Source organism: Arvicola amphibius, chromosome 12 (assembly GCF_903992535.2).
Source record: "Arvicola amphibius chromosome 12, mArvAmp1.2, whole genome shotgun sequence".
In the NCBI taxonomy this organism is placed as follows: Eukaryota; Metazoa; Chordata; class Mammalia; order Rodentia; family Cricetidae; genus Arvicola; species Arvicola amphibius.
Window position 1 is genome coordinate 90299339 of NC_052058.2, and position 27263 is coordinate 90326601.

At 40.3% G+C, this 27263-nt stretch overlaps 1 protein-coding gene across 1 annotated transcript in view; it reads right to left on the reverse strand.

Moving 5' to 3' along the window:
- Thsd7b (thrombospondin type 1 domain containing 7B) overlaps nt 1-27263 on the reverse strand; it is a 705347-nt gene that overhangs the window by 323482 nt on the left and 354602 nt on the right. Inside the window, exons 10-11 of the mRNA XM_038349733.1 lie at nt 8781-8910; nt 3727-3830 (exon numbers count right to left, since the gene is read on the reverse strand). Coding sequence (XP_038205661.1) covers nt 3727-3830; nt 8781-8910 — 234 coding nt within the window. The remainder of the gene's footprint in view (nt 1-3726; nt 3831-8780; nt 8911-27263) is intronic.

Consider the following 27263-nt stretch of genomic DNA (forward strand, 5'->3'; position numbering starts at 1 on the left):
TGTGCTTTATGAATATGAACTTTACAGCACATTATTTGTATGAGTTTGTGAAATTGGATAAATCAAATTTTACTATTTCAGTCATGAATTAAAGACTCTAGAAAACTTTGCTTATGAAAAATTATGACATCAAGCTTACCTTACCAAAATAATAGACGCAAAGATATGCATGTAGTATATATATTTAGATCTTTGGAAACCAAGTATTATTACTGCCATACAATTCCAATTTTAGAGCTTACTGTTCCTTCAACTTTTCCTACAATGTTTTACTCTGCCCTTTCTTTAAAAGTAAAGGTAACCCAGAGTTAGTCCTATACTGGATTATTTCTTGCATTTTTAAGAGTAGAAAAACACCGTAATTTTTAGGGAGATTCTTTAAGGGCAAAGCATACAGGTTCCCTTAAATTACTGGGTGAGAAGCCTGTGCTTCTTACTGTGATGGGAGCAAATTCAGAAAGAGAAGAAAGATTTGATGATTAGAGACCTGCCTTCTTCAATTCTCATAAACATTGTTCAGTAAAAGTAAACTGAGAAAGAATGCAGGCACACCAAGATGTCAAGACCATCGAAGACACAGAACATAATCCTCTGTTTCTTACTTCATCTCTATTGCAGTGCCCCTGTTGTCCTTCTGATAGCAGGGGGCCTTGACACCAGGTAAAGAGGGTACTGTCTAAAGGGAAAACATCTGGGTGTCTTTTGAGGCAGTTTTAACAAGCCACTATGGGTCTCAAAATTAAAATTACTCCACAGATAATTTCATACTTTTAGGAATTATAGAATTCTTACATTTTCTCTTTGTATTACTAAAATACTTACCACTTTAAGCATAGTTATTTATTTTAAAAAGTAAGAGAATACATATTTTTTTCTTCTGTATCATCATTTGTCACAAAGGATGAACCCATATTCTTTCCTTACAAATTAAGCATAATTAGCTGGGTAGAAAAATGCCTGGCTCTCTGTGAAGAAAAGGGTACCTCTGACAGTGGAAACTCAAATCTTTCTGCCCTGGAGAAGGTACAGGCATTTTGCTATAACTGTAATTCCTCCCTTTCTTTTTTTTCCCCTTGGTTTGAAGAGAATTACATAAAAGAATTTTAACTGTGCACCAAATAAATAGTTTCACAACAGAAATACAATAAAATAAACCAATAGACTTTTATAGTTCTAGAGTTATAATCATTAGAAATACCAACAATGAATGAACAAAACATAGGAACAGTGGTTAAGATATATATCTTTTAAGTTTATTGCTGAGTTAGTTCAACAAAGGCCAAAAGAAACTAAAGTCATGGATTTGCCCAGTAGGAAAGGACTAGAACTCTCTCCTCTTAGGGTTTCTATCACTTCACACTGTCATCCAGGTTTCGTCTTTCACAGCTTCCCTGCACACAGGTGAAGAGATACCTTACTCTAGAGCAGTGCTTCTCAACCTTCCTAATGCTGAGAGCCTTCAACACAGTTCCTCACGCTGTGATCACTCTCAACCATAAAATTATTTCGATGCTACCTCATAATTGCAATTTTGCTACTGTTACAAATCGCAATATAAATATGTTATATGCAGGACATCTGAAATTTGAATTCTGTGAAAGGGTCATTTGACTCCCCAAAGTGGTCATGACCCACAGTTTGAGGACCGCTGCTCTAGACACTCTCAAAAGTTTTACACTAGAAGAAAAGACTGCAAAGCTAGTCCTAGTGTTTAGGACTGAACTGTAGGGAATCAAAGCTGCCAAGCAGGAGGTCTCAGCAAAGTTGCCGCATTCCTAATATAGGATGACAATAAGGAAGCAGACTCGTGAGGATCTGCTGTATGGGCTAAGATCCACGGAGCTACAGATGACCCAGGAGTGAGAGAGAGATGGCTTTCCACACATACAGTCTCCATCACAATGCATGTAACACACACAGACAAACCTTTAGCAGGGACATTTTATGTCAGTGTAAGTCACAGAGACTTCTCACAGACAAGACTGCTTGCAGTGGTGGAATAGGAACCTGAGTCAAAGTAGAAGTGGCAGGTTAGTGTCTTCCTTACAGCATATTGCCAGGGGTGCAGACTACTTTGGTCTTGGATTCCCCCAATCCCCTTTCTCTCTAACAGAAAGAATGTCCTCTCTTCCAGGAATTCCCAATTTTCTTAGTTAAGTCATATTTTGTCTCTGGAGATGGGATGCATTTAGGCAAGTGTTAGGGGATTTAGTTTTCTACAGATAATTTCATCTTTCCCTGCAGTCGGGTGATATTATGATGTAGGCTCAGACCCTGTTCTTCATTGCTTTAAGGATTGCTTTGTTCCCTTTCTCCCTCCAACGCTGATGCTGAAAACTCCTGTGTTTGGGAGATAGGCTTGTAACTTATTTCAGAAAGCTAGAGACTAAATTATTCTCTTAAGTCCCCAAATTTCACAATGATGGGCCTGTTGTAAGTCATTTTCAGTCATGTTAACCATGTTCAAACAAGACATGTACAGGTTCCCAAATTGGCAATTCTCTTGGGTTATTTATTTGATAACTTTTCATATATTTGTTTTATTTTTCTGGAACTCTTAGAATTTTTGGTGTTCAACTTCCTATACTGATTTTGTTTTATTCCTTCCAACGCATTGATTTTTATTTGTTCTCTTTCATACTGGAGGCCTTTTCCAAAACTCAGTGACTCGTTATTTCTTTATTAACTATATAATACTAATATTTAAAAGGGGGTTTAAGGTTGTCTGCTGGACAGTCAAGAAAATAGCCAATGTGTAACACCTGACGATATTAATTCCCAAATGTCATTATCTGTAGGTTAGAAAAAGAAACCCAATCTTGTTTAGGTGTGGCTGAGCAGAGGGAGTCGGGAATACACTGATGCTACCCAGCCTAAAGCAGATGAAGGAGGAGAACTGGGTGCTGTCCATCCCCACTCTGATGTTCCACAGGTCCTCTGGGTTTCAGTTTAGCTCACATCTCCTTTACCTTCCGTCTGTTTCTGAGTGCCACAGCCTCTCCTGTCCTGTGACCAGATAAGAACCCAACAAGCGCCAACCAAAGCAGAGAGACAGGGAGTGAGAAAGTCACTGCATTTTCCGTCCTGCCTATCAAGCCAGCAGCTGTATTAGGAATGAGGCAGCAAGGGAGCAGTCAGCCATGGCTGCTTTTCAGGGATCTCCCGCCTTTCCTAGAGGACCATAATAAATCTCCCTCTATTTCAGACACAAAAGCTTATCACAATGCCTTTTAGAAGTTCCTGTGCATGTTAGACACACACACACACACACACACACACACACACACACAATTGTGCTTAAACCAGGATCATAAAGATTAGTCAATTTGCCCAGTCATGTTTCCATTCATTTATTTATTTAATCATCACATAAACATGCAATGTAAACAAAGTGTAATGTATACTTTTAGATGTGATTTTGGCATCGTCTCAACATCTTGGCCGATATCCAACATACATTCATATACGGACATGGAGGTCAGTTATGACTGAGATATATTCATTGATTGTTTTGCTTTAGTACTGAGGTACAGTGAAAGGTTATGGTTAAATGATGATATTTACCTAACAACACTTACTACTGCCAAGAGTGAATTTAGTGATAACTATAAATAGCTTAATCCAGAAATATCGCAACTTGCCCGAATACAAGACTCAACAACCAAGTACAGAGTAATACGACTTTAAAGCACACCGGAAGAGGGAGCGATTTCAAACTTGGCTTACCTCTTGTCTGCAGCCCCTTTCCACACGCCTCACTGGTGCCGGTTCTCCCTTGCCTGACAGACTCTGGAACCAAGATACAAGGGCTCCATTTCTGCAGTTTCCACCTGTGATCACAAGAAAGCACACAACAGAACGTTTACCACGACTCATACGCAGAGGAAATACTTGCAATACTTAACTTAGACATGCAGAAATAGAAAGACCAAGGCTCAGTTAGCCTGAACTTGAAGCAAAGCATGCCCAGTACTGTAAACCTTGCCAATTATCCATGGCTTTAGGGTCATGGACCCAAAAGAAGATCTTAGTTTCCTAAGCCAGTATAATTTATAACTGCATTCTAATGGCTTATCTTTATACTTTGGGTAAACATACTCCCCACTCTTCATTAAAAGAAAGTAGTAACGGAGACTATTGAGACCATTGGAGAAATCTACAATAGTTCAAAATACAAAAAAAGCAGCATACCATGGACTTCCCAACCCCAACAGATACATCTACAGTGTCCCCTCTACACCCAAGGTTCAGGAAACATGAAAGAGGAGATCAAGGATTCAAAGAGCCGGAGGATCAGGACATCTGCATTGAGATAAGGACTTCTGTATATGACAGGGAAGATGCAACCACGAAATCTCAAAAACACTGTTAGTCTCAACAAGACCTTCATAATGACAATGGAACTTGGCATCTCACAGTGTCCCCGTCCTGTATGATGAATTACAGGCAGTTAATGGTTGCTAAAAGATAGAATCATTTTTGGTTTTCATGATAGGTTGACAAATCCTAAGTAGTCAACCTTACATATATGTATGTATTAAAACTGTGTGTGTATATGCAAATACACACACACACACACACACACACACACACCTATATGCTATGGAGTAATCCTTCTGTACATTGTAAAGATAGGTTGCTCTCCTTGTTAATAAAGAGCTGAATGGCTGATGGCTAGGCAGGATTTGGGGGGCAATGAGAATGCTGGGGACAAGAAGGGAAGAGTCTGAAGAGAAGCCATGAGATACAGAGTAAGAAGGATGGGAAGTATGGACATAAAGTAAAAGAGCCTCAGGGAAGTACATAGATTAACAAAACTGAGCTAATTTAAATTATAAGAGCTAGCTAAAATTGAGTCAAAACTATTGGCTGAGCACTTATACTTAATATTAAAACTCTGTATGGTTATTTGGGGGAGAGGCTGGTGGGACAGGGGTGGCTAATGGGATAGAACTGATCGGCAGTCTAGACAGAAAACTCTGCCAACACCTATATATTTTATTTATATACATACAGACAGACAGACATATATACATACATACGTATATCGTGTGTTGCAATGAATAAATAAAATAAAGCCCAACCCTAGCAAGTGTTGAGAATGGTAAGAGTTGACTTTTGACTTCACTCTCCACTCAGGTTCATGATTAAAGTTGTGATTCTACTTTATGGAATTTGAACATTTCATGTATAAATCTTAGCTCATACAAGAAAAACCCATGAAGGAGAAGCTTAAAATATGTTTAAAGTTAAATGTGCAGAAGACAAGGGAGCAATCCTGTGTTAAACAAGGATATAAGAGATTCAGAATCTGAACATTTGAAAGCTTGGAGTGCAAGCTTCTCATCCATTCTCTTGTGGTTGTTTTCTTTTTAAATATGGCACTTTTAGGATTCAGACATAACTCTACCATTTCCTTTGGTCATGGAGCGAATTGTAAACGGCGACTCTAGGGACCAACCTTATCCAAAAGCTCATCTCAGAGAAGAGGAATGGATGTTATCTGATGAGCTATCAGGACTTGCTTTTCTCTGAGGAAATGGTCCCTGAAGTCACCTGGCTTCTCTCTGTTTACCTTTCTCAAGCTAATAAAAGTAACTTTAATAAAAGTTAATAAAAGTTTTTGGCACACAGAGGATGGATTCTGTTCTTAAAATGATTTCTATACAGTATTCCAGAAAACTCAAGGCCACGGTCTACCCACAGTCCTTCTTTTTCCAGTTAGTGTGCTTTTATGGTCTATTTCATATGAGCCAAGACCTTTGCTTGGACAGGAGCTGCCTTACCCACAGGCCCTCGTCTCACAAGCCCCTTAAAAGTGTGACCAGGAAAGAGAAATGGCACTGTGCACCTTTGAGTGGCTTCCTTAATAATAGTGGCTAGAGAGTTTGGTTAGAAATCAGGAAACAGATAAATAGAAAGCATACCATGATCAAATAACCAGCAATTAGTTTCGACGGCAATAAATCCACCTTGTTTATGCATAGATTCCTTCAACATGGTCCCATCCACAACAGCTGAGATGGTGATGGACTCCTGTACACCTTTAGAATCGTGATGTGCTCCTCAAGTGGACTCCTTAAGCTAAGTTTACTTAGACTTTTCAGACCAACATGAAACCTGCGTATTCAGTCTAGTTTATCTTGCTATGTAGATGGAAAGGGATGGAAGGTGTTTTCAGATGTTTGAGATGATAAACTAGAATTAAGTCAGAATAAGTGACAGCCTGAGACTGGACCATTGGCTCTTTGTTGCATGTCACTGTCTATTCTGTGTGAAGATTATGTCTTCATACCGTTTTCTTCTTTAGCATCTAATTTAATATGCTGGATGATGTGGGATAACATAAGTGGGCATTTCAATTCTGTTCTGATTTGGAAAAGGTGACTATGTGGCCTCAATGCAGTTAAGAGAATGAACCAAAGGACAGCAATAAAAAACATCTAAACTTGTTTTGTAGGATAACTTCATCTGGAATACCAGTGTAGAGGAAGTAAACTCTAACTAGAACTGCAGTGATCAACATTATAAAACCTTGTTCAATGGTCAGAGCATTGTGTTAACTTGGACACAGTTTGAAGTGCCTATCAAGAAATGGGATCTGGATACAGCAGAACTGATTTCTGGGAAAAGGGCAGGAGATAAATAAAAAATAGTTCACACATGGGTTAAATTGAAGAGCTATCAAACAGCAAGGACAGAGGAAAATCGAATGGTCAATCAAGGTTCCTGAGATCTCCACTGATTATAATGGCCCTGGCTTTACTAAAATGTCTGATAATATTTGATTTGGCTAAGTTCTTCACTTGGCTACTTTCCCCAAGAGTGATTTTCCTGGACACAGAAGTTTCAATATTTACCCATAGCACAAGAGGGTGATTACTGACTGTGATTCCACAATGGCTCCATGGTTTGGGGGAAGAGAAGACTGGGCCTGATCCCAGTGTTTATCTACAGCCTCCCCAAACTGTCCATCAAATCGGAATGATAGACCAAAGCATGGCAGAGCTGTGGGATTGGGCTTCTCAGTGGCTCTTACGCTGTACCTAAAAGGAACACTCTAGAGAAGCAATGGAACTGCAGGGTTCCCGAATAAATTAGCCCTTAAGCCTCACAGCCTTAAAACACAGTTTCTGAAATAATCAGGATAAAACATTAGATAATTTTGTAAAGGACATTTTTGAGCGAGTTGGTAAAACTAAATGATTTTTAAACCATGAGCTATTATCATAAATCAGTGACTACACACTCAATCTAAGATTATTTAAAAGCAATGTTATCATTGAATCTGAAACTTTCAAATTCTAAAAGACTGGAAGGTTAAGCCTTGGAAAAGAAATTTGGATGTGGTTTCATAAACAGTAGTTACCAATTTCTAAAAGATAGCTGGAGCATAAAAAGTTTAAGAGTTAGCCTTTTCCTCTTATTAAAAGAAGGGCGTGTGGGAACAGGTATCACCGAAGATACATTGTAAATGTGGATGAAATTTACTAGGAATAAATAAAAATGATATTAAAAACGTATCATCCAGTTATCCAGTTGGTTAATAGACATGCATCTGATTTATTGCTTGAGACACACACACACACATACACACACACACACACACACACACACACACACACACACATCTTGATGGTCTCAAATTTATGATCCCCCCAAGAGCCAGGTTATGAGTGCATGCTAACATACCCAGCTTAATTTTTTAATGGCTTATTCAAAATTCTAAGGTGAGAACAATAAAATTACTATGGTATCTCACCGTGTGGTAGTTTTTGTATTTATTTGTGTTTTGTTTTCAGGCACATGTTTATGTGTAAGCATGTGTGTGTCTAATGAGTGTATTTGTTGTATACACGTGTGTATGTCTATGTGGGTATGTGCATCTGTGTGTTTCTGTATTTGTGTGCATATATGTATGTATATATTGTGTTGATATGTGTATGTGTTTATAAAGTGTTTGTGGGTATTTATGTATGTGTGCCTGGGTATATATGTGTGTATATGATTTTGTGTATTTCTCTATACATGTGTATGTGTCTATATGTGTGTCTATATCTGCATGTGGATATATCTGTGTTTTCATGTGTACATGTTTAAATGTGTATGTTTTGTGTATGTTGTGTTTGTAAGTCTTCATGTTTGTGTATATGTTTGTGTGTATATGTATATGTATGTGTCTACGTATATGTGCCTATAGACATATGTTTCTGTGTACATGTTTGTATAGGTCTCTCTGTGTGTTTATATGTGTTTGTGTGTGATTGTGTGTATCTGTATGTGTTTGTAACTATGTGTATGCCTGAGTAATATATATTTGTGTGTGCATGTGTGTATAGGGGTGTGTGTGTTTATATGTGTTTGTGTATGATTGTGTGTATCTGTCTGCATGCATCTGTATTTATGTGTAAGGATGTGTAACATGTGCTTGTGTGTAGAGGTGTAGGGGTGTATGTGTATGCATAACATGCGTGTATATTCCAGATAAAAAGCTCATCCTGTCTCTCTTAGGATCATTATCTAGAAAGCTGATTGCAGACGAGGTGCCATTCTGGTAGCTCAGTTATAACCATTCATGCCCCAGCTTCACTCTTCTGTTAATTAGGTATTCATGCTCCTTATTCCTTCTGAATACATTCTAGTAAAGAGAAGAAGATTACTGAGTATTTGAAAGGATAAAATGTTACAACTTCAAAAAAAATTACTAAGCAACCATATATGAAAGAAAATATTGTACAATTATGCTCAGGTCTAATGATAATTCAGAAGTCACTAATTACCTATATGTAGGACAAAATGAGACATCTTCACACTCTCTCTCTTCAAATAAGGTGTCTGGGCACTCTTGCCCTCCATTGGCTGCTTCCTGGATGATAATCCTGTACCGAGACTGTTTGACTGTGGTGTTTCCTGAAGGAAAGAAGAAATAAATGATAGTCCCTGTTAGTTACATCGCCGTAGATCAAATCCAGGCAGTAACTGGAGGGAAAGTGGGAAAGAGTTAAGCAGATTTGTAAGGGCAGCAGAGACAAGAGTAACAGACGCTGGGAGCTGGTGTTCACTCCCCCCCCCCCCCCCGTGGGAGAGAAGCTCTACATGGAGCACTAAATCCAAATGTTATTCAAATCTGGACATTCTGATGCGCAAGCGTTGCTTTCTTCTGTCTTAATGCATTTTAACTTAAACAGCATTTAAGAGTTATACTATTTTTATTTGTGTGTGGGTATGGACATTTTCCTGCATGTATGTCTATGAGCCAAGTGAGTACTGCTACGTGGGAAGGGCAGAAACCGCCACCCAACTCCAGATCTAGAGTTGCACGGAGCTGTGAGTTGCTATGCCTGTGGTGATAGTCAAACCCTGGTCCTTTGCAAGAGCAGCAAGTGCTCTTAAATGTTGAACCATGTCTCTAGATCCCAGGTGGTTTTAAACTTAGTGATACCCTATACTTCAAATGGCATGCGAACACCATATTACGGTCTGGGACTCATACTCCCTCCTTCAGTTCAGAGAGCAGCTAAAGGGCCTGGGGTTCCATTGTGTGGCTCCTCCTTCAGTTGAAATCTCTCCTTATACGGGTTGCTTTATGGGGTAGAAACTCTCTCTTAAAATTAATAGTGTCTCATTTTTTGCCGGCAATCTTGTCTACTTCCAATATCCAGGAGGATAACTATATGTTTTTCTTTAGGTTCACCTTCTTATATAGCTTCTCTAGGATTTTTTATGAATTATAGGCTCGATGTCCTTTATTTATGGTTAGAAACCAATTATGAGTGAGTACATCCCATGTTCATCTTTTTGGGCCTGGGTTACCTCACTCAGGATGGTGTTTTCTATTTCCATCCATTTGCACAAACCGGACTCTGAATGTGGCTGATGGTGGAGGAGGACTGAGAAACCAAGGACAACGGCAATGAACATGAACTCTACAGCATGGACGGGCTCACTGTGAGCCTTGTCAGTTTAGTTGCTCACCTTCCTGGACTTAGGGGGAGCTGGGAGGACCTTGGACTTAACATATTGAAGGGAACCCTGATGGCTCTTTGTCTTTGGAGAGGGGTGGAGTGGGGGTATGGGTAGAAGGGAAGGGAGGAAAGGGGGAGGAGGAGGGGAGGAGATGGAAATCTTTAATAAAAAATGAGAAAAAAATTAATAGTGTCTGAATTATTGACGGATAGTCTTTATACTCCATCTGTTTGGGAAAGACAATAAAACTCATGAGGAACAGAATGTTGTTTATTTCCAAGTTTTGGTGAGAAGAACTAGTAGGCACCATGCCAGACACACGGCCATGTCTGTGCACTATCATCCTATGTCTGTGCACTATCATCCTATGTCTGTGGACTATCATCCTATGTCTGTGCACTATCATCCTATGTCTGTGCACTATCATCCTATGTCTGTGCACTATCATCCTATGTCTGTGCACTATCATCCTATGTCTGTGCACTATCATCCTATGTCTGTGCACTATCATCCTATGTCTGTGGACTATCATCCTATGTCTGTGCACTATCATCCTATGTCTGTGCACTATCATCCTATGTCTGTGCACTATCATCCTATGTCTGTGCACTATCATCCTATGTCTGTGCACTATTATCCTATGTCTGTGCACTATCATCCTATGTCTGTGCACTATCATCCTATGTCTGTGCACTATCATCCTATGTCTGTGCACTATCATCCTATGTCTGTGCATTATCATCAAATGCGACACCAATGTGACAACAATTGTCAGTCATGTTGCAGTGTTGGGAATGATTTCAGTTACTACATTCGGGATTCACTACTAACACTAGATTTGCAACTCAACGTCTAGTGTTACAGGACGTACAAAGAAACAGGAAGAGAAGGGGGAGCATACAGTCCTGGTAGTCAAAGACACCTGCCTTGTGAGCAGGATCAGGGGCAGAGATAGCATTTGTTTTTTACTTAAGAAATCTAACGTAGCTCACGGACAGCACAGATTTAAAGTGCAAAGGAAGAAACCATCTCAGGTCAGGAAGACGTCTGAGAACAGGCTGAGATGGAAAAGTGTGAGGGATTTACAGAGGAAGCCACTGGTATTCAGTGAGTATGTGTATCTAGGAGCGGGGAGTTGAGGGAGAGGGGGCAAGCCTAGGAGAGCCACAAAGAATGGAGACGGAGCATGTGCAGGACAGAAGGGAATTAATTGGTAGCTATGGGACAGGTAATGGAGCTTACCAGGTTAATAAGTTAATTTCTAGAAAGCCAGTAAACTAAATGGAGCAAAACAAAAAAAGAAAAAGAGCATTTGTGGCAATTATGTGCGCACATGGATTTTTAAAAAACCATCAATACAAGAAAACTTAGAGAGAAGAGCAACTGACCCACAACTTCCCTGCCTTCCCTCTTTAAAAGGAACGTTTTTTTTTTTTTTTTTTTTTTTTTTTTTTTTTTTGGTTTATCGACACAGGTTTCTTCATAGCTTTGGAGCCTGTACTGGAATTCGCTCTGTAGGCCAGACTGGCCTGGAACTCACATCTATCTCTGTCTCCTGAGGGCTGGGATTAAAGGCGTGTGCCACTGCCACTGAGTATAGAATAACCATGTTTAACTGTTCTGTTTCTGTATTTAAATTGTGGCTACTTCCAAATCATATGCTTTTGTCATTACTTCTTAACGCCTGACCTTTAAAGTTACATGATGGCCTTCTGCTATAATGGATGGGAATTTACCTTTCACTAATTTTCAGTTCTTTATAATTGCTTAGGTATTTATATGTCTCTGTTGTTAATTTAGTCACTCTGTAACCAATCATTCTTTGCAGTCTTGCTCCTCACTCCTGGTTTTTATCTGCCCAGTCTCCACTGCTTCGCAGTCGTCATAACTCAGTGGGTTCTCCTCTCAATTGTCGCTGCTTTACAACAGTTAGGGCGTGGCTCCACATGGCGCATGCGCAGTTTCTTACTTCCACACTCTCTTCTTGCAAATGGGTTTTGGTCTCCTACCTAAAAACCATCCTTTCTTTATATTCTTGAAAATAATTGGTTATTTTCGAATCTGTGCCTGTCTGTTGCGAGACTGTCAGGAAGAAAGGGGGGTATAACATTCGCGCATGTCCTGACCTTGCGCCAGAAGTGGAGATGGATAGGATCCTCACCGTGGGTTCTGCAGATCCCATGTTGTCCCTGTATAACCTGCTGTATACATGGGAGGGGATCAGCATGCTAGGGTGCCAACAGTCCCTTTTTTACACTGAATCATGTGTAGCTTGACTACTGGAAAGATGGTCACAGATAGGAATAAAAATGCCCCTCCCCCTCCTATTGTATGCCACCATCCTTCCAGATCCTTGCTGGCACTTGTCTCTGACCCCTCCCCCTCCTTTTGTAAGCCACCATCCTTGTACAGATCCTTGCTGGCGCCTGTCTCTGGTTGTTGCCTTAACCATTAACTGCATCCTCCACTATCAATGTCGAGTCTCCCAAATGTCACTGGCCTGGCTCTAAACCATCCTCCCTTATTAGTTCATGATATCATGGTCAAAATGCCTCTTCATTAAATTTTCCTCAGTTGCCCATCTGACAGACTTGTTTCCTACTAGGGAATGCCAAGTTCCAAGAGGAGAGGATGCCATCAAACAGAACAACGATACGATCATCCCTCCCATGCTGTATGTGAAGGAGTATAGACATAGCGACATATAATGAAAACTGTTGCAGAAATACTGCTTCAAGATCACGGTATCTTCATTTGGGCGTAGACAGCCTTTGTAAATAATTACACCTTTTGGAGGAAATCTCTCCACCCACTCCCAATCAATTCCAACTGCATTGTGCTTATTCTAAAAATTATTACTTAGCTAGAATTTGCACATGAGTGTGGGTTTGCATGTAGGCTATTCTCATATTATCTCCAGAGATTTTAAATAAATATCAAAGATAATGAGAAGAAATGAGTGATGTTGCTATAAAACATTAAGAAGGCAATGGTTTGAGGGAAGCTTGTCCCTTCCGTGGGGATGTACAGACAGTAATAGCAGTACATGGTTGCGGTGGAAGAGAGACATTCCCTTCCATAGCATAGTCACTAGTAAGTTCCTCGTCCTCCTGTCTATAACCTCTTCATGCATGACCCTGTAAACAACCTTAATGAAAGCACTGACTCGGAGTGCAAGGAGGGAGGAAGGGAGAGAGGGCAAGAGAGGGCAAGAGAGAGAGAGAGGGAGGGAAGGAACGGAGGGAGGGAGGGAGAGAGAGAGAGAGAGAGAGAGAGAGAGAGAGAGAGAGAGAGAAAGAGAGAGAGAGAGAGGGAACACCAAATGAAAACTAGACGTATGGCAGAACTTAATGAATTCCATTTCCACTCCCATACCATGCATACACAACACACACACACACATGTACAGGCACACACACACAACTGCACACAATCTGCCTTGCTGGTGTAACTCCAGATCAAATACTTCAAATGCTGTATATAAGAGTTAGACTAATAGCTGTAGTGAGAGCTGCGGGCCGCTTCCCACCATCCGGCTCTCGGCCGCCGGGCTAGCTTATGCCCCTGAATAACAACACACAAACTGTATTCATTTAAACACTGCCTGGCCCATTAGTTCAGCCTCTTATTGTCTAATTCTCACATCTTGATTAACCCATTTTAATAATCTGTTTAGCACCTACGAAGTGGTTGTCTTACCAGGAAAGATTCAGCATGTCTGACCTGGTGGCTGGCTCCATGGCATCTGTCTCAGAGAGGAGAGGCATGGCATCTGCCCAGAGAGGAGAGGCATGACATCTGCCTGAGCCATCTGCCTCACTTCCTTCTTCCCAGCATTCTGTTCTGTCTACTCCACCTATCTAAATCCTGCCCTATCAAAAAGCCAAGGCAGTTTCCTTATTAGCCAATCAGAGTCCTCCATCAGATAGCCATGACCAGTGGTTATTCAGGAGGAGTTGGAAAAGATGGATTCTATGATAAAAATCATTCATTATCATACAGGTAAAATGTTTATAGAGAGGAAAACAATGTAACTTTATATAAATGAAGGGAAATGTACATGAAGAGGGATGTCGAATTTATAAGGAGTTTGTGATATGGGAACAATATCAGGATGTATAGGACATCCATTAAGTTCTGTGTGTGTGTGTGCCTTTCTCCTTGGGTGGTCACAGTGAGCAGGCAGTTCTGAAGGATTTTCTATGTCTCTGTCATGAACAGCAGATTTGATACAGTGATCCTGTGGCAAAGACAAGGCAGGCAGTGTGCACAGCTAGAACGCTGCTATAACAGATATTATCACACCACTCTATGTTAGAAATCAGTGTCAGGGTGATGAATTTGTATCAGTTCAAGAAAAACAAGAAAAACAAATGCTTTTGGCAGCCCCCATCTATGCTGTGAGGCCAGGCAAGACAAAGTAGGCAAACTGAGGATACTTTCATGAAATGGCACTAGACGAAGTCTTCCTTCTCCACTGACTACACAGAAGGATGACTTATGGGAAATACATATGGAAGTAGATATGGTGTCTTTCAGGTAGAAGACCCAGGGAGACTATTTATGCTCATAAAACAAAAGGCTTACAAGAATTGACCATCAGCTTAATGTCGGATCCACTCTGAGCATTTTGCATATACTGCCTTATTTTATTGTTATAACTCCTGAGATTGTTACTATTACCACTATCATTATTATTATAATTGTTCTCATTTTACAGATAAGAAATGGACAGTGAAAGAAGGGAGCATTTTCTCGAAATCTCTTTTATACAATTAGACTGCCTTGCACAGACATTAAGTCTATGATCTTTCCATTAAGAGGGAACATTCCAGAGGGAAGATTTCTAAACACAGTTTCCTTTCAAGCAGTCCTTCAGCTGTCCACACATCTGCAGAAGATTTAAACATCAGTAATGTGACTGATAGTTCCCACCTCATTTGGCTCATGAAAAATAACAATAAGTTAAAATACTCGTTTGCAAACATAAGCAATTACTTAAGAATGATTATGGCTAAGAAACAATCCACTTGAATTCAGTTTTTGATTGATGCATATTCTGTCATCACTAACGCGTGAGGGATAATTAAGCTTATATTATTAATTATAGAGGAAAGACATGACATTTAGAAAAGATGATAATTTAAAGATTAAATATAATTAAAGAATTATATTTAACATAGAAAATACGTGAGTGGGCTGCAAGCACTAAGGGATATTTTTAGAATCAAGGTAGGTACCTATACCACCGTTTCCCAGCACAATGGTTACAAAAGCAGATGAAATAAGTATGTAAAAATGACCTGTGGAATTTTGCATCTAGGTAAACTGGAGTACATCACACAGAAGTACATCACTCATGCCATGAGTGCTGAGACCCCATTCTGGATAATACTCAGTCAGAGTTTTATAGTAAAGCACAGATACAAAGTTTATAACTGATTGAATGGGCCAGTCAAGTGATGAACATGCATGTCAGAGCAGGGGTGAAGATATGAGACCCAGGGTTGGAGATGAAGCTGCATGGAGAGGGGCTCCCAGAGACAAATGGACATACAAAACCAAAGCAAAACAGAATGGTTGGAGATTAGCAAAACAGAATATTTATTGTAATGACATCTGCAGTATGCTGGTTTTCCAAATAACACCCCTCTTGTCTATCAAATGCCCTCACTGTGGATAGACCTCAAGGATGCAGCATGCTCCATGACACTGTCGCTCCTCCAGGCACATCGCCTTGAACCCTTCCCTCTCAGCCCACTCAGTTTCAAAGAGGCAGTGTACCATTCCAAGAGAAAAATATGCTGTACTCTCTCTCCAACCATCTGGAAGCAAAAATATGCTTCCAGTGATATTTTAGGAAGGATTCATATTTCATAATCAGTCATACATTAACTACCTCCTAGGGCCAGCTCTCCCTCTGTTACTCCAGTAGCTACTAGAATTCGGGACTTTCCTTTAACTGCAACATCCCTTATGTATAACTAAACCAACAAGTTTCTTTGTTCAAGGAGAATGGAAGCCTAAGAGGTTCTTAAACATGTGAGGTAGTAGACGTATTAGTGATAAAAGTTTCCCACACAGTGCCTCCCTATTCACCTTGGCGCCATGTATACAGAGAAGGTACGTCAAGCACCCACAGCCTTGAAGATCTTCAGGAAGCCAAAGACCCCATCTAGATCCCAGTGAATTTAATAAGATTGCCAACCTTTTCTGCCAAACTTTCTAGGAATGTTGGGAAAAAGGCTCGAGCACAGCCATCTATTTCTCACACTTGGAAACGTTGCCTGGAAAAAATATGTATTATACTCTTAAATTTTCATAATCATCATTCACTTTGCAACAGAAATTGAAACTCAATGGAACTGGCAACAGACAAAATCTCTGTTCTGAGGTGTTTAATCCCAGCTCATTACTGAGGTGTTCTATGACCTTGGGCAATGCACTTAACATCTCAGGGTTTCAATTTTCTTACTTGTCCTGTGTGGGTAATATGGCCTGGCTAATTCACAGGACAGCAGTTAGGAATGCCTGATTAAATGGGATTTAAAGCTTCTTGCAACCGTGAAAGAAAAACCAACAGGTGAACTTAAAATGCCTTCTGTGTAAGCCTTTCACATATACTTCAGAGGGAGCAATTTATCCTTATATTTGCATAATCTATTCGGAATAAAAGTCAAGAGAAATAAACATGTTTTGTCTTTGGTGTCATACACTTGTTAAAGCCTGGACAATAATTTTAAATTTTGAGAGGTTTTCTCCATTCTCTTCTACTTTGTATATCTGACCACAGCTGCTTTAAAATAAAATCATTCCTCTTTTATACAATACATCCTGACCATAGCTAGCCCTCCCTCCATCCTTCCCAGTCTCCCCTCATCTCCTCTCTCCCCCAGACCCACTCCTACACTGTTTCCCTTTAGACAAAAGCAGGCCTCCTAGGGCTATCAAATGAACATAGCAAAACAAGAGTAGGCACAATCCCTCAAATCAAGGCTTGGCAAGGCAACCCAGTAGGAGGAAAAGGGTCCCAAGATCAGGTGAAAGAGTCAGAGATACCCCCACTTCCACAGTTAGGAGTCCCACAAAACAACACCTCTGCTAGTAAAACATCTACAGTTGAAGGGTGCATCTTATGCAGCAGGGGCATTCGTGGAGCTCGGTTTCTGTCTCTGTTATTCCTCAAGCCTCCCAGGCCTGATCTCAAGGTCTACTCAATTCATATAGTCATCAAGCCTGGCTGTGTCTCAGATGCCTTCCAAATCCCCATTTCTTCCAGCCCAAAGAGTTAAATCAGAATGTCTGTTTGTGTGGGGCCCCACAATTGTTCTTTTGACAACAAGAAAAGTTTTCAGGCTGAGGGAATGGTTGATTTTGCATGATTACAGCGCAGTCCTTTATTTCCCAACATGTAAACAGGAGAAAACAAACATGCAGAATGCTTAAACAGGCCACAGGGGGAAAGGCATGGAGTAAATCATCACTGCTTTTTAACACATCTAAAACTGCAACCTGCCCTCCAGCCAAGTACATTGTAATGGGTGTAATTAGACGTGTGTACTATAAACAAGGGGGTTAACAATGCCATTTGTACTGATGAGCTTCACTTGTCTTTCCTTCTTGCTGATGTGTGCTGCTGTGACAGGGATTTATCCATCCCCTGGCCCCATCCTGACCTCTTTTCACTTCAGATGATGAGGTAATGAATGGATGGCTGCTGCAGGGCTCCTAATGTGCTGTACTCCATCAGCATTAAGACCCGAGCACCATGTCCTGTGCATACAAACAGGTTCTGCGGGCACAGATGCCCTCTGCAACGGAGCTCGAGATGCTCTCAGCATCAGCCAGGAATTCTGGAATACATATTAGGAAAACTCTCTCCAATAATTCACTCTGCCCTGTTCTATTAGTGCTTTATACCCTGGAGGGCAGAAAGGGATGCTATCTATGTGTAAGACTATATAAAAGGCTGGAGGACAGATGGCATCCCGGTGATGCTTCCGGGTCACAGAAGAAGGACAACAAAGAGGCACAGGAAGCTGGAAGCTCTATATCACCTGGCTCTTTGTCGTCACACATTTTCCTCACAGGAGGATACAGTGGGTTGCTTGATCATCTGTTGTGATGAAGTTTGCTGTGTTCAAAAGCTACCATCAGCCTCTATAGCTCAGCTCCTTAAATCCTGGTTTCTCAATGCCCCTTCCAGGATGTGTATATTGGATACAAATTGGTTTACTGATAGCAAACTGCCAGAAGTAAAAGGGACCTTAAATGTCAGGCCAGTTCCTGTTTGAGGGGTATTAGTAGGGCAGGTAAAGGAAATAACTCTGAAATCAAAGCATTGAAGTTCTCATTTTCCACCATGGATTTTTATCAAAGACTCTTAACACATTTATGCAAATGTTGCATTTTTACTGGTTCTTAAAATTTTTTTGTTATTTTTGATGCCACTACAAAAAGTGTTGCCGTTTGAAATTCCTGGTTTTTTTTATTAGTTGATATGTTTGTTTGTTTGGTTTTGGTGTTCTACTTTTAGCTCAGACTTGCCATCTTAATATAACTTCTTAAAATTAGAGTTTGGAATCCAAGGTTGGTGAACTCTGGGAAATGATTCTCAGTGCCTCTATGGGACAGAGTTCCTTATTGGTGAGCCTCTGAAGCATAACTAGACACAGGCTGAACTTCTGTCGTATGAAAATCTGAAATGTGTAAAGTCTGAAAGTTTGTGAGCACCGATGTGATGTCCCAAGTGGGGAATCCCACACCATGCACCTTGCCTTGTGTACCCACTCTCTAAGGACACCATTGAAAAGGGTTTTTAAGCTGTGTGTATACAATGTACATAGATAAAGATGAACACCCTTTCTGTCTGCTCAGTTCCCAGCTTGAGATCTATCCTATGATTCTGCAAATGTTCCCAAGTGAAAGGAAATCTTCCCAACCAGAACTGCTGCTTTTGCTCAGCATTTTGGAGGAGGAGGAGGACTCAACCCGTGATGTGAGATGAAGTCGTTAGTCCAGGGTCTAGTATCCAGTGAACAAACATGGCCAGCTGGTGGACAAATCCACATGTGTTCTACTTAGTTCCTATCTCTCCATTTAATTAAACCCAATGATTCCCTAGTGATAGGACAGAGAATCACCTCTTTCAAAAGATTTCCCCCATCCACCTCAGCAGGAAGCCCCTTCTCATGCTCCATGTTTCATTAAAACTCCATTCTCATTCTTGACTCTTTTCTTGAACAATGGGACTCTTGTAGCCTTGTTGTTGCTTTTGAAATCCAGCAAGAAACAAACAGATTGTTGCTTAATAAAAAAAAAATAGAATGAGTGAAAACTGTAAATGCACACACAGCCACCCACAACACACTTTTTTTGTTGTTGGAAAATGGAGACATTAGTTTCTAATAACATATTTTTTTAAAACTCTCCTGAAATAAAGAAGCTACAACTCAGGAGCCATTTGTTTTTAATTAATTTAAAATATGTATCACTTTAATTTTATAAGTTATAGAGCTTATCAAAATAACCCACTGATGACCACCAGCACCAATAATTATCATGGGTAATTTTATCATCTCCAACTCAGACCACTCATATATACTGAAATTAGAATTTTTTTTAAAAAAATCAGTCATTATAATACTTTCATACAAATGCTTCAGGGTAGATTGATAGAGGGGCTCTTCTTAAAAAATCAGCCACAGTTACACTAGTGATGTACAGTGGTAACACAGTATATAACGTGATATCAATATCTTAAACACTAATGAAGGCCCATCTTTTCTCTGTGTTATCATTGGTTGACATGGTCCTTTGGTTATACCCTCATTCCTGTTTTGTTCCTTTTGAGATTATGGTTGAATTTTTTTACACAATGTTTTATAAGTGACTGTTTATAAAAGGAAGACATTGAGAAAACATTTCCGTACACAAGCCCTCAGGAAAATGTCTCTGTGGGAGTGTGGTGAGCCCTGCACTCAACAGGTATGCTAAATTAGGAAAAAGGAGGTAGAGCCTGTGGCCAGAGCACGGGCAGGATTTAGTCAGACTCTGTTCCTTGCCACACACATAACACACAGAAGACTGAAGACGCTTCGTCTGTGGACCAGAAAGAAAACCCATGTCCAAAAGATAGAAAGAGTGAAGGCATTCTTACGTCTTGACTTTGGCTCTAGGAAGAAGAGGAACAAAGGAGACCCCACTAGATCCTTCCAGCCCGCTATCTGCATAAATGTATTCTGGAGCTACAATTCATACTGCTCTGTTTAAGGGACGAAAACTGTATAGTTAGTCTGGAGTGTTCTAGAAGAATGCTGAAATCCTTCAAGCAACTAAACACTGTGCAATTTAAACAATTAGAAAAGGAGAGGGCTCTAGGGATGAAGGAAGGGAAGGAGGGGAACGAGAAGTTATTTTGTGTGTGTGTGCATGTGCACACTGGAGGAAGGCTATAATTCTAAACTTCAGTAGGAAGAAAGGGATGTTGGAAGAACTTGGCTGTGGTGAGGATTGTATGTATGGAACTTACAGGAAAAGAAAATTCAGAGAAGAAACTAGAGTAAGTGCAAAGGCACTGAGTCATATTGTAGCTACAGCAGGAGGGACAGGAAGGGTGACATCATTGTGAGGGAAGAGGGGGAAGGGGATGGAATAGAAGTCTGCACAACTACTTAGGTAACCAAAGAGGGTTGCTGACCAATCCCACTTATAGAAATTAATTAAAGGGTTGGATATGAAAATTTCAGAGAAAATGGCAAAGTAATGCTTTTTCAAATTTATAGTGATGTAAATGTCTTAAAATGCATAGATGAAAAATAATTTTAATTACATTACAATAAAAACAATTCTGTTCACTGCTCCCATTGTTTTGCCCCAAATCAACAATATGATTTCATGTAATTCAGAAGGTTTAGTGTCCTATGTTTTTTGTTTATTTGTTTGCAGGAATGCACATCAGGACCTTTAGGTGGTTCCAGTGGATGACGCCAGCTTCCTAACTGGCTTCTCTGACATGCCTAACTAGCTTTCTTACACAGCCCAGGGACCCTGCAAGGGGATGTCACTGCCCACAGTTAGCAAGGTCTTCTACATCAACTATCAATTAAGAAAATGCCTTATAGACAGAGCCAGTCTGGTCGGGGCAGTTCCTCATTTGAGGTTCCCTTTCCCACGTGACTCAGGACGATGTCAAACTGATATCTGAAGCTAACTTTAATAATCAGGATAGAAAACAGAAGCTTTAAAACAGAAAGTAAGTCAATCCCCAAGCCCTTCATTTACCAGGATCTTTGTGTTGATTCTACCCACGGCACGTTGGACAGGGAGCTAGTCTTGTTAATTCAGTTTTGTTGGAAAGAAATTCCAGGTTTTATATATGCCAAGGTACAGGTAAATGGTACAGAGGGTTTGGAGCCAGGAAGCCTGCATCATCTTGTGTGCTGTGGAAGGCTCCACCTTGCTGCCAGTCAGCAGAGTGAACATATCAAGTCATGTTTCTGTGGTCCTTGTTTGTTCTCAGGCCAATAACAAAACATGTATTATTATATTAGTCATCAGGTACAGCAACTCTTTGAAGGAATCAAAACTCAAAACCTGTTCCCGGTGGTTCCCAGACAGTAGAAAGAGCCAGAAAGGACTGTGTACAGCATCCTAGGCACTTGAGCTGTTCAGACTATAACTGAATTAATGCTGTGGGGCTCCATCTTAAAATTCCAGTAAGTTTTGAACAATGGATTCTACACTTTCATTTGCATGGGGCCATTGCAAACCATTCACAGTTCCTAATACGTACTGCTGGGAAATTCCACGGGCATCCGCAGCTATCTTTCATGCTGGAAACAGACACTAGTGGAAGGTAGGAAAGCTTTCTTCCCGAGACTTCAGATACTTCCTCACTCCTTTCTCTCTCAGCACTAAGATCGCTCAGACAAGTGCTTGCCTGATCATTAATAGTATGGACCTTGAGGACGGACGAAAGGTTCAGTATTCCCCATATGCTCCAGGTCATGAAGACACACTATTAAACAATGTTAAGTTATTCCCATCCGACCCCGAGGACACGCTATTAAACAGTGCTGAGTTATGCTCATCTGGTCCCGAGGACACACAGTTAATCAACGCTGATGCCGAGTGTGCTCATTTGCTTGCTGTGCTGAGTCACATATTCTATTCAAGGAAACGAATGCTCCTCATTTCTTGCCCTCCTAATCGAGTGGCTGTCTAATTTTCCCACTAACTTCCAATATTGTCTCACCTCACTACTTTCTAAACCAGGTATGATTTGTATCACACCTATTCTTAAAATTTAAACTGTTCCATAAGAATCCAAGGTAAGGTTGAGCTTCCTTAGACTGACCTAGAACTTTTTCTCCTGTATATCTGACCATTTCTCTTAGCAGTCCTTCATGTGTGTCATGTATTCTGGGTTCTGAGCTGTCTACCATTGCTTCAGCTATGCTACCCTTTGGCAAGACCTGCTGCTATCCTCACACAAAAACCTGCCACCTCATGTCTCTAAACCTAGGGCCTGCCAGCTCAATGGCTTGATGTACCAAAGCTCAGTTTCTCTAGTGTACTCTCCTCAGGTTCACAATATGGTAAGATACCTCTGTCTGCATAGAGGCCTATGCTTATTCTAGTTATAAAGAAACAGACATTTAAATCCCCCAATTTTTAATTTAAAAATCCATTGATTTAAGAGCCCTCGTAGTATTCACTTTAATGTAAATAGCAATTATTGTAAAATTTTCATAAGTTCTACATAAAGATTTCCTGAATTAGTGATGCATTACTGTGGTCTTATTCTCCCAATAAAGATTCAGGCACTGTATTTGGCAGCCACTATTCAGAATATTGCTCTCAAGAATAGCACAGTTCAGAGCTCGCATTCAGGCCAGGATAATGGCCGGTGCTGTAAGGAAGCTTATAAAGTCCTCACTGCTCCCAGCCCCCCTTGCACGGTATTCCAGCAGCAAAACACACTGCTGAGTGTTGATGGTTTCCCTTCCAGGTCACATAGCTGACAGGGAGGTCCGGTTCAGTGCCCCTTCCTGCAGCATGGAAGGTTATAGAGCCACAAGTCTCTAGTGCAGGAAAAGACCAGAATTCAAGACCTGAAGTACGTCTTCTATTGATTGAGAACAGTTTTGTACAACTGTAAAAGAAATAAAACAGTTCCCATAAGTCAAGAGTCATCTAGCGGTCAAGAAAAAGAGAAAAGAGCAGATGCTAAGTCAGATAGTCAGAGTCTCACAGAGATGATGAGCTCGGAATGGAGGGAAGTCAAAGCCTGAATGGCAAGGTACCAGTGTGCATGGCTGAGAGAAAGAGTGGCATGCGTGGGTCTGAAATCGATGGGAGAAACATGGTCAGAAAGGATGAGGGCAAGGGCTGGGAGGGAAACAGCTTGCAAGAACCTGCTTCTATAGGTTCACAAGTGGCAAGCCATAGGGGACTTCTAAAAGTGATCACTTCCACACATGGGGAAAGCCACAATCTTTGCCTTGCTGGTCACGACATTTCCCAACCTCTTTTTTGGGGAGTCTGCGCAGTGCTGATACCATGACTTTGGGAGGGAGAACCAGACACACGGGGCTAATTTCCTGCTTCCCCTTCTCTGCATGATCCATCTGCTCAATGGACACACATCTTTCGACCTGCTCATTGAAGTTCTTCTTCCACGAACGACTGCCCTGACCAGTGCGCGCTGTGACAGTAGACACAGATTTGTGAACTTGCTGTTTCCCAGTTCGTGCCTTGACTAATTCGCAATTATTCGGGATTTGAAATGGAAAGAAAGGAGGAGTTTAGCAAAGGCAGGACTCTTCATGGTCCAAAAATGAATCATGACCATGTCAGCCTAATTCCTAATCTGTGAAAGCCAATTCAATAAATAATTACTAAACTGCCTCGTTTTTCTACTAAAAAGCTATTTTTCTCTCTTTAACACACATAGGTGAATGCAAACTTCTAAATGTTTTCCTTTAAAAACTCATAATTCTTAAGGCTTGAGCTTGAATATTCATGAAGTCTACACTTAGGAAGAAGAAACTCATTATAGAAGACATGGCGGGAGTTATTCCAGGTATGGCTGACCTAGCTTCTTCACATGGGATAAGAAGCGTCTTGGAGGTATATGCTCCCACAAATACCACATGCTGCATCTACGTTACAAATAAGCCCCATGGCTCTTATAGTTTAACTGAAAGCAATTAAGCAGTAACAACACCGGGAGACTCCCACAATTCCGCTAGAGTTTAAGAAGTTCAAGTGCTTTCTTCTAGATATGAACAAATCAGAGGCATGCTCCAGACAGGCTATAATTAGGTGCCAGGATGAATACAGTCAAATGCCAGAACAATTCACCAGAAGATATCATATAAGGTGCCTGGACAGCCATTAGAAGTTAGCATTAAGTGCACTCCCAACAGAACTTGTAGCCATGTGTGTAGCTGTCATTTATAGGCTTATTATTCATCAGGTCTCCAAGTAAAGTCATAACAGAGTTTATATATCAGCAAATTAAATTTAACTTGGAAAGGTTAAATGACAATTATCCTATCACTCCTGGCATACTTCTTTGGGGATATTTATTTCTTATCACTGAAAACCTGCCATTTGAATATCCCAACTAATTCATCTTTATGTAGCAACTTCTGTTGGAAGCAATGTGAAGATATTGGCAGGAATATTTAGTACTGACTTTTTTCTCAGGGAACATTTTCAAGTTGTTGGTCTTCAAATATGAACACTTCACTTACATTTTAGTATGCATTTAATCCTATTGATTTATTATCTTATATAAATTATTTCTCTTATAAAATCTGAAATTTGAAATTGATATATCTAGGTCACAACATTTAACTCTACCTCTAACTGTGGGCTTTCTTGAGCAATACCAATGGAAACCGCTTATAAACTCCCTGCTGTGCTAGCTGACTCAGTGAGTCAAACTCTCTGGAAGCTACACTCTAATTTAGAATCAGATTAAAATGGAACCAAAGCCAAGGAAGTAGAAAATAATTAATTTATTCTTTTCAATTGCAAAATATTTAATAAATGTAGTATTCTAGTGAACTCAAAACTAATTTATTCTATTTGCTCATTGGAAGTACATTGAAAGTCTAAAAATATAATCCTAATTAACACAAGTTTCTTGGTGTCTGAAAAGCAACTATTTCTAAATATAAATAAGGATCACATTGTATCATCCACAGAGATTATGCAGGTATGGAAATGAAACTGACCCAAAGTAAAAGCATTTTGAAAGGATAAAGAAAATTCACATGGAAAAAAAGTCACATTTTTGAGATCTTTGCTAATAACAAACCATTCTGAATATCCATGTATACTGCACGATTTATTATATATGGCAATGTAGCTTCTCTGTTCAGTGAAGAAAATTAATAGGGCTTTAAAGCAATGTTTAGATACAAAATAAGGAGGTCGGATGTGAGCACCAGGTTGAGCTAAAATTCCATCCGCCAAATCCACGTTTACTGGTTTTGTTTGTTTTTTTATTTGCTCTGGTTTATGCTTGGTATGCTGGTTTATGTTTGTAAAACAACATTGCTTTTGACAGTGATGGATAGGAATCCTAGCTGAGGCATTTGGGTAGGAATTCAAGTACACACAGATATGTGTTTGATTTGTTTGAAGTACAACATCTATCTGGCCCAGCTATATGCTCATGCTGAGGCGTTTTCTCTTCCCAGTTTCTATTCTGCAGGAAGAATTTTGTGGTCTCTATACTCTCTGGGGTTTCATCTACCCTTTCTGTATTTCTATCTAATTTACAACATCTTTCTTCTATGCCTGAGGCTGTGTGGTGAAAACAGTTGGCTTTTGTACTCAAAGCCTCCTATCCTCTTCTTGAGGATCTGCACATAGAGGATGTGTGGGTAACCGGGAGAAGGGGTCCCCTCCAAAGTTGACTTTGAGTGGCTTGGAGAATCAAGCCTGACCCCTACACCACACAAAGCTCATCTAAGGGCATAACCCGGCATCAGGGCATCAGTACCTTCTGCCTCCAGGAACCACTGTCTCCTTCCTCTCCAAGGGGGGACTTTGTTGGAAGTGCTACTCCTACATGCTGCTGAGAAGTGAGGTATTGCATGAAGGCAGCAACTGAATGACAGGTGTCTTGGTAACTTGAACAATGTCTCTGAGGATATTTCTGCTAAGACTGAGTGCTGAGCCGGGCTTCATAGAGGGGAGACTGGACGATCATTCCGGATGTAGAGTGCTGAAGGCCAGAGCTAACATGCTGAACCAAGAGGAAACTCAGATGTGTTTCTGACTCCCAAACATCCAGACATATTTTGTTTGCTAGCTTCTAAAAACATAGGGTGTCCTGCTGTAACTTCAAATCAGCTTCTCCCCCAACCCTGTTTCATTTTTGTTTGCTGGTGAAGCTCCAAGGCTTTTGGTCCTTATAAACGGAATAGACTTAACTATAAGAGTTATAGTGTGTGCTGTGCTCATGTCTCTTCACGGCAGTGGTGGCGAACGCCTTTAATCCCAGCACTCAGGAGGCAGAGAGAGGCAGGTGGATTTCTCTGAGTTTAAGGCCAGCCTAATCTACAGAATGAGTTCCAGGACAGCCAGAGCTGCTGCACAGAACAACCCTGTCTCGGAGGGAAAAATTCTGTTGGTCAATGATTAAATAAAGTATTTCTCCAATACAGTGGTTTTTTTTTTTTAACTTCAGTGTATCCTAGAATCACTGAGGAAGTTTGTTTAAAAATTCAGATATTGAGGGTCCAGTTCTAATGTCAGAATCAATATTTTCTAGGGTGGAAACAAACAGCCTGTATTGTTCTAACCTGGGTATCCATGAGAGCTACTTAAAGGGACAAATTCAACTATTTTAAGTTTTACCTTGGGGGTCAGTCATGACTACAAGGAATGCCTGTTACAGTAACTTTCCTTTTGATTCTCTCAAATTTGAGAGTTACATGGTATCAAACAAGAAGCCTCCCTATTAAATCTTGCACTGAATTTCCTTAGGCCATATTAGTGAGAACAGCTACCTGTACCTCAGTTAGTAACTTCTGTTGAAAGGTGAAATTCAAATGACCCAGAAGCTTTGCTTGCATGCAATAACCCTACAATTCCATTACAATTAATAATAAAAAGATGGTGGACACAGGGAATAATGAGTAAGTAAATAACACATAGACAACATGGGAAGTGTTTCCTTTGCAGCTGTGTTACTAGAAAACAAAGAATCCCAATTTCTAAATCTGTATCACTTTGTGCTTAGTATCATACAAAATTTTCTTGAAAATTCTAGT